Source organism: Protopterus annectens, chromosome 12.part0, assembly GCF_019279795.1.
Source record: "Protopterus annectens isolate FY-2018-M chromosome 12.part0, PAN1.0, whole genome shotgun sequence".
NCBI lineage: Eukaryota > Metazoa > Chordata > Ceratodontiformes > Protopteridae > Protopterus > Protopterus annectens.
In genome coordinates this window covers 394,842,605-394,850,608 of record NC_056746.1, presented here as the reverse complement: position 1 = coordinate 394,850,608, position 8,004 = coordinate 394,842,605, and the positions used below count along the sequence as shown (strand labels likewise).

Here is an 8,004-nt window from a genome sequence, read left to right as displayed (position 1 = left end):
ACTTTGGTCTTCTGGTCTCAGGTTTTTAAAAGTTGGTTATGTGGTATTTTGGTCTACTGAAGTAAACCCGTGTGTGTGTGTGTGTGTGTGTGTGTGTGTGTGTGTGTGTGTGTGTGTGTGTGTGTGTGTGTGTGTGTGTGTGTGTGTGCGTGTGTGTGCGTGTGTGTGTGTGTGTGTGTGTGTGTGTGTGTGTGTGTGTGTGTGTGTGTGTGTGTGTGTGCGCACGCTCACGCATGTATGAGTTAACCCTAATCTTCCTTTTCAAATTTAAGAGTTTGCTAAAGAGATCATAAATCTGACAAGCTGTAAAGAAGGTAGGTTATCATTTTTAGGGTGCTGCCTTTCATTTATAGCTGTCTTGTACTGCATAGATGCAAGCCTATAAGAATGGAATATGAACTGAACAGCATGTAGAAAGGAGCAAGATGGATCTTTGCAATCACACCACATTACTACAGCAGAGTGGCTTCACTTGTATCAAACATTTCACTTATAAAGACAATGACTACTTCTTACAAAAGGCATCAGAAATGCTCATGAGAACTGTACACACTCTGTGATGTATGAATTATTTTCAACCACACTTTTGTGAAGTCAGATATAGCAGTGTATCTGACCTGTCCTGGAGGCTGCAGGCATATCTTTGGTGTCTGGTTGCCAGAAAGGGATGGGCCCTGTGCTTGTTGCCAGCTGGTACTGTGTTAGGCTGTGGTGCAACTGTGCAGGGTTTAGCGCTGGAAATTCTGACCGTAGGGATTGCCAGTTCATCTGCACAAAAAAAACACAAGGAGGTAAATATATCTGTGGCAGGTCTTTAAACATATTTCTTCCTTACATGCATACATGCACACATACAGACAAATATTTCAGGCATGGGCAATAATGTCCTTCTAGCCTGGCAATATACCAAAACAGTGATCCTCATAAGTGTTCAAGTTGTTCTTAAAAGCATCTAAACTAATGATTGCTTTAATATAATTTGCTATACTACTCCAGGCATCAACTACTCTTTCAGAGAACCAATTAGTACATCTTTCATTCCTACACAATCTCCTGCAAGGGTTGTCTGTTGATTTTTTACTACTTTTTGATAACTATAACCATTCTCAGAGGTAGTTGTCTCTAAATGTCCTATATACCAGAATAAGGTCTCCTATTAAATATCTATATGAGACATTGTATATGTTCAGATATTTTCATTTTTATTTATTTATTTTATTTGACATTTCGGGTTGGTCCAGCTGAGCCATATGGCCCTTTTTCAGTGGAGACCCGAGGAAAAAAGCTCCAGCTGACAGGAATAATGACATTTTATGATGGAATTTTACACATGGATCAAAAAATAAAATCTTTAAACAATAATATACAATGTTATGAATATGAACAAATATGAACAGCTAGTAATTTTATTTATTTATTTTACATTTGTTAACCGGGAATGTTTATACTTGATAAAACCAGAAAGGGACATTTCAGTGTTGTATAACATTCTCAGATAGTTTCAACTCTTTTCAAGATACAAAATTAATGAAGATAAAACAAAGGCAATAGCTGTAAAGTATGCACCCACACACAAATTGGTTTAACAATACCTATATTTATCGTGACATGATAAAATTAAGTACTTAGGAGTGTGGATTAAAAAGGATTTTGTTATAGCAACTAAGGATATGTGGGAAGAGACTAAACCAAAGGTAATACAAAAACTGAGAAACTGGAAGCTCTGTTTTATGGATATGGATAGCAAGATACGAACAGTGAAAATGTTTTTAATGGCTTAAGTTTCATACACAGGTCAGACATAGTTCTATCAACCAGAGGAAAAGTTGTGGATAGTAATTTTTAAAGAGTTGAAAGATTTTATCTGGGAGGGGAAGAGGACATTCAAGTGGGATAAGCCAATCCTTCAAATAAAACAAGGTAATTCGGGACTTGAAGGGGTATTTCAGAGCTATACAGTCATGGCTCATATACACAGCATAAGCAGAAAGCTATAATTCAAAATGGAAAGCGATGATGAAGAAAAAGGGAAAAGCTCAAGAAACAAGGAGAGACTGGTATTTTGGATGCAGATCCTTAAGGAGACCTATAATAACTATACAGAATATTATACTCATAAAACAGCAGAAAGTATTCAAAGACCTAAACCAGCATGGGGATGGAAAAAGGAGCTTGTGTCGATAGGAGATGACTGCAATTAGGGGTACACAGAATAGGCAAAAGTTGGCTGGAATTTACAGGAGAAAACTGGCAAAGGAACCAAGGTACTGCGAGCAAATAAGAGAAAGGTAAAAGAATAGGAAGTGGCCAAGAATTTATTTGGACTGCAGACTAGAGACTGTTTTTCCTATCAAAGACTAATAACAGAGTACAGACAAAGAGACAGAAAGAGGGGGATCCTAAGTGAAAGACCAGCACTGGTAGAGTTTTTAGTAGAATCTAGTGCAGAAGCTGCTATTTAAAAAGGTGATGATTAGCAGAACATATAAATATTGCATGATAACTACAGGAATCAATCAGAGGAGGTTAGAAAGGATTGGGAAGACAGACTGGATAAGTAATTCACAAAGAAACAATGGGTGATATATATATGTCTCAACAATATGCAACAAAGTCTAAGAAATTCTCCTAAAGTAGATTGCAAATGTTGGAAATGTGATGGGGAAGAAAGAGGTAATTGGGAACACATGTTTTGGGAGTGTAATGAGTTGGAAGACTCAAGTTTAAAAATTCCCTGCAGACTACTCTAACAGAAACACTGGGTGAGATTGATGTAAGTAAGGAAATTAGTTTTTGAGCTATAATACAGAATCAGAATTGCCCAGATATAAGTAAGGCCTTGATGAGTTTAAATACTGGTGGCTACCAAAAAAAGAAATGACTAGAAAATGGAAATCAAAGTCTAAACTTTCATAATAACTTAAACATTTGCATCCATGGATGGCCATGGTATATTTCTTCTGTACTCCTTCCATCTTACTCATGCTAGTTTTCTTCTAAGATTTCTATAGTATTATTCCATATTGTAATTTGTGTCTAATGTAGCTTACAAACAATGATTTCATCATTTTTAATTCCTAGGCTTTATAAATCTTTATACAGCCTATAGTGTTAGAATTATCAATAACCAGTTGGCTGACATGATCAGAAAAACTCAAAGCTGGGCCTTTCCAGTTCCTTAAATGAATCCACAATTTCAATCACTTTTTGTTGTATTAAAATATTCACCCTTCAGTCTTTGTTTCCCAAATCTCAAATCCCTTCAGCTTTTCTTTTGTCACAGTTCTCCCAGAAGGCCTTGCCTGCCAGCAAACATCCCCATAAATGCATCCCACTCTAGAAGCATTAAGAGGTAGCGAACACCAAAGGCACTGATGTAGAGACTTACATCTGACGATGTAAATGAAGATAAGCAGGCACTATACCATATATGCTTTCTCCTGATGAAGATAAGCAGGCACTATACCATATATGCTTTCTCCTGCATTAGTTTTCCTGGTAAATGTGCACCCTTCTCAAGTTGTTTGGAGTCCTACACATCTGAAACCCTGTAGCACGGTTTAGCCTTATACTACTCTTTGATCAACAGTGGCAGCAAGGCTTTATCTGATGTGATGCCACTTTGGGAAACCTTCCTCCTTACCTGGAGAGACAAGCATTGCATCTCTCATACTCTTATGCACATAAAAACTCATCATCCCAGGAACAGACCCCCCCCTCCCAGAGTGCCTACATTTTGTAATTACTATTCTTACTGCACTGATCAGCCTATCCTAGTTCTTAAATAATAACTCTTTTTATAAGAAATATTTCAAGGACAGTCACTTTACACAATTTTAATTGTCTTTGTTTTATGTTTGTTAACATCATTTTCCATTCGTGTGCTAAAACAATAATTTACTATACAGAGTATTTACAAATTCTCTGGAATCTTATCTGCTTGACATTGAATTATTGTTGTGTCAAAAGTCTGAGCCATTGCTCTGACAGCTACTATGAGGCCTTAAAACTTAAGGCCTTGGGCGCATAATAGAAGAATAACAATTGTTTTAATCATGTGCCCATTCATTCATTCTTTTTTTTCTTTCGATGATGCCTACTTTATCTTATTCATGGTCACAGGTAGTCAGAGGTTACTCAAGCAAGCAATGCACATAAGACAAAGAATCATCTGTGGACAGGAAGCCAGTCTATTGCAGAGCGCAGACAGACTGACATGCACACACAATTACCACACACACACACATCAACACACACACACACACACACACACACACACACACACACACACACACACACACACACACACACACACACACACACACACACACACGCACACACACACACACACACACACACACACACACACACACACACACACACACACACACACACACACACACACACACACACTAGGGCATTTTAGAAGGACCATCTATTCACCTATTATCAGGCCGTTGGATTCAAGAGGAAATTGGAGGCCCTCATAAAAGTGCACACACAGACAGGACATGCAGACAACATAGAACTGGCACCCTAGCCAATAACCACAGAGAGGGGCCAAGTGCTATGAGGCAACAACACTCTTTGCTGCAATATATATGTTCAGATGTTTTCTGTATAGCAGCGCTAGACAGGGTACACAGAATACACTGTAAATGCTAGAAAACTGGAATATAAAAAATGAATTCCTGTGCAAAAATCAACAGCTCAGAAAAGCAGAAATGTATTTAAGAGATCTCAACAGCTTTCAACAACACTTGGCCAGGATTCAAAAACAGTCCCAGCTCGAGCAGTAAGACTGAGACAAAAATCACCTTTTGTAGCTAATTTGCATGTCTCTGAATTGCTCTTTGATTACCAATAGCATTTTCTCTTTTCTGTTGACTATTGGATAATCAGAGCTAGGGGCTGATGCATTGCCTCAACACAGGGACCCGCCTCATACATGCATCCAAATACACACACAGACACAGAGACATAGAGACACAGGCAAACAGGCACACACACACACACACACACACACACACACACACACACACACACACACACACACACACACACACACATACAAAAGACATATCTCATGCATCTTACCTATCCCTGAGTTTACAGAATGTTTACAGATTTGTTGCTGTCTCTTGTAAATCACAAATAAGTACAGTTTTTTAAACATTAAAGTTTTATTCCTATTTTTGTTCAGCAAATGCATCTAGATGCAAGACCTGTTGCTCTGCTAACTTTTTAGTTTTAGTTTATTAGAGTAATATTAGAGTTTATTAGTTTATTAGAGTAATATTTAAAAAGGCTGCATGATACCATCTAGTGTTCCCTCTGGCCTTGTCCAGACCTCTTAAGCATGGTCATGTCATGGACCAATACAGTCAGTCTATAATGCCAGACATTAGAGTTTCATACTTTTTTGTGTCCATATGTCTTTTGTGATGTGATTCTATTAATTACTTACATGGATTAGGGTAATATTTAAATGTGCCCCTGCTGTCTAGTGTTTCCTCCTTATGTCTTTCATGCTGCAAAACCTGTTGTTCTATTTACTTTTGATGTGATTTGCATAATGTTTGTAAGCTCCTGATGTGTAGTGCACCCACAGTATTGCAGAATTTATTCGTTAATGAAGGGGAATTTAATTGTGGCACCCCCCCCCCCACACACACACACATATCCCCCCCATCCCCTAACTAACCCTCCATTATGACTTCTGAGGCAGACAGGCAAACACACACACGCAAGCATGGGCACACACATGCACACACGCGCGCACACACACACACACACACACACACACACACACACACACACACACACACACACACACACACACACACATACCCAGCACTACTTATTTGCTAAATTCTCTGGCAATTACCTCTAATGTTATCTCTCCCACTGAGAATAATGGGTGATCATGAACTTTTGGCCAAGTTAACTATGTGGCTGGTAATAAGGACTTACACAGCCAAGTGAGTCTATGAATCACTTGGCTGTGTACATAACTTACTACAGGCAATTCCAGGGGACAACACATGGCTAATTATTACATGCCACTCCCCCAGAATGGCTCATTATCATTTGTGGTAGGCCAGAGAGCTAGCCCATTGCAGTGCTGTACCTCTTTGAGGTAAATACTGAGTTAAGGCTGTCTAAGAAATGGAAATGGGTACCACCAGTGGTAAAAAAAGCTTACCACTACTGGTAACATTTCTGAATCCTGGCCTGCCATTTTACACATTTTGTATTGGCATTTAATTTACAAAACAGATCACCATTTTGAACCATTATAAAAACATCTTTTGGGTAACGAGTATTGTAACAGTGACTAAAACAAAAAAAATGTTTTGCAAAGCAAGCCAAATATTTCAGATATTTTATCCTTCTTAACAATTATTATTATTAGATAAAACTCTGTTTAGTAGTTCTCATGTTTCCCAAAAACATCATGGTTTTTAAGAGAGATCAAATTCATACCTAATGACTATTATACAGTGCTTCTGGTAGCAAATAACAAACATCTTCCATTCCATTGCCTTAAACTATACAAAAGAATGGTTTCCCAGTGGAATAAGGCCCTTAGTCTTGCAAAGAAAGCACTTTCTAAGAGATTTGTTTCAAAACCAGAGTACAAAAAAACTTAATACAAATTATTGTTGTAGAATATAATGCCTAAGTGTAAGATCAATTATCATTCCTACAGAGATCTCTGTAAGCTGAAACAACATTAGTGTTGAGTGTCATCCCTTCAGTGAGAACAAGAAGACTCAGTGGATAAAGCTTGACAGAACAGCATTTCTAAACATTAAACACATCAGTCAGAAATCTACCATTCTTTACAACGGATGGCTACTATAATTACAGCTTTAAGAACACAAAGTACATTTTATTACTTCTGAAATATATACTTGAATGTAAGCCTTAGCCTTCAATAAGACTTATTCTTGTTTCTTTGTGCTCTCTGTTTTTGTAATACTGCAGCTTTACACTGCAGAACTGTGGTATACTGAACATGTTGGTGTCCTGTTGTCCTAACTGGATTTTATTTGTATATTACCCTTGTTTTACCTGGATTTGGACCTGACATGCTAATTAGACTTTGTTGATATTTGCTGTTGCTTCATGTGCATTTCACCCAGGCAGCAGGTAAGTGAGATGGGTTGGTTGTTGCTGTTATGGGCCTGGTGGTTGTGGTTGCTGTTTGTGGTAGCAGGAGGTTGTTGTTGATACGGGCCTGGTGATTGTGCAGGTAAGTGAGATGGCCTGGTTGTTGCTAATATGGGCCTAATGGTTGTGGTTGCTGTTTCTGGTAGCAGCAAGTTGTTGCTGATATGGGCCTGGTGGTTGTGGTTACTGTTTCTGGAAGCGGCAGGTTATTGCTGATATGGGCTTGGTGGTTGCTGTTTCTGGTAGCAGCAGGTAGTTGCTGATATGGACCTGGTGATTGTGGCTGCTGTTTCTGGTAGTGGCAGGTTGTTGCTAATATGGGCCTCGTGGTTGTGGTTGCTGTTTCTAGTAGCAGCAGGTAGTTGCTGATATGGGCTTGGTGGTTGTGCAGGTAAGTGAGATGGGTTGGTTGTTGCTGATATGGGCCTGATGGTTGTGGCTGCTGTTTCTGGTAGCAGCAGGTTGTTGCTGATATAGGCCTGGTGGTTGTGGTTGCTGTTTCTGGTAGCAGCAGGTTGTTGCTGATATGGGCCTGGTGGTTGTGGTTGCTGTTTCTGGTGGCAGCAGGTTGTTGCCAATATGGGCCTGGTGGTTGTGCAGGTAAGTGAGATGGATTGGTTGTTGCTGATATGGGCCTGGTGGTTGTGGTTTCTGTTTCTGGTAGCAGCAGGTTGTTGCCAATATGGACCTGGTGGTTGTGCAGGTAAGTGAGATGGGTTGGTTGTTGCCGATATGGACCTGGTGGTTGTGGTTGCTGCTTCTGGTAGCAGCATGTTGTTGCTGATATGGGCCTTGTGGTTGTGAGGGTAATTGAGATGGGCTGGTTGA

The 8,004-nt window shown here is 39.3% G+C and overlaps 1 protein-coding gene across 2 annotated transcripts in view; it reads right to left on the bottom strand.

Moving 5' to 3' along the window:
• RADIL (Rap associating with DIL domain) overlaps window positions 1–8,004 on the bottom strand; it is a 1,364,147-nt gene that overhangs the window by 176,016 nt on the left and 1,180,127 nt on the right. For both annotated transcript variants that reach the window (XM_044089491.1, XM_044089492.1), the window contains exon 10: window positions 618–768. In XM_044089491.1, the coding sequence (XP_043945426.1) occupies window positions 618–768 (151 nt within the window). The remainder of the gene's footprint in view (window positions 1–617; window positions 769–8,004) is intronic.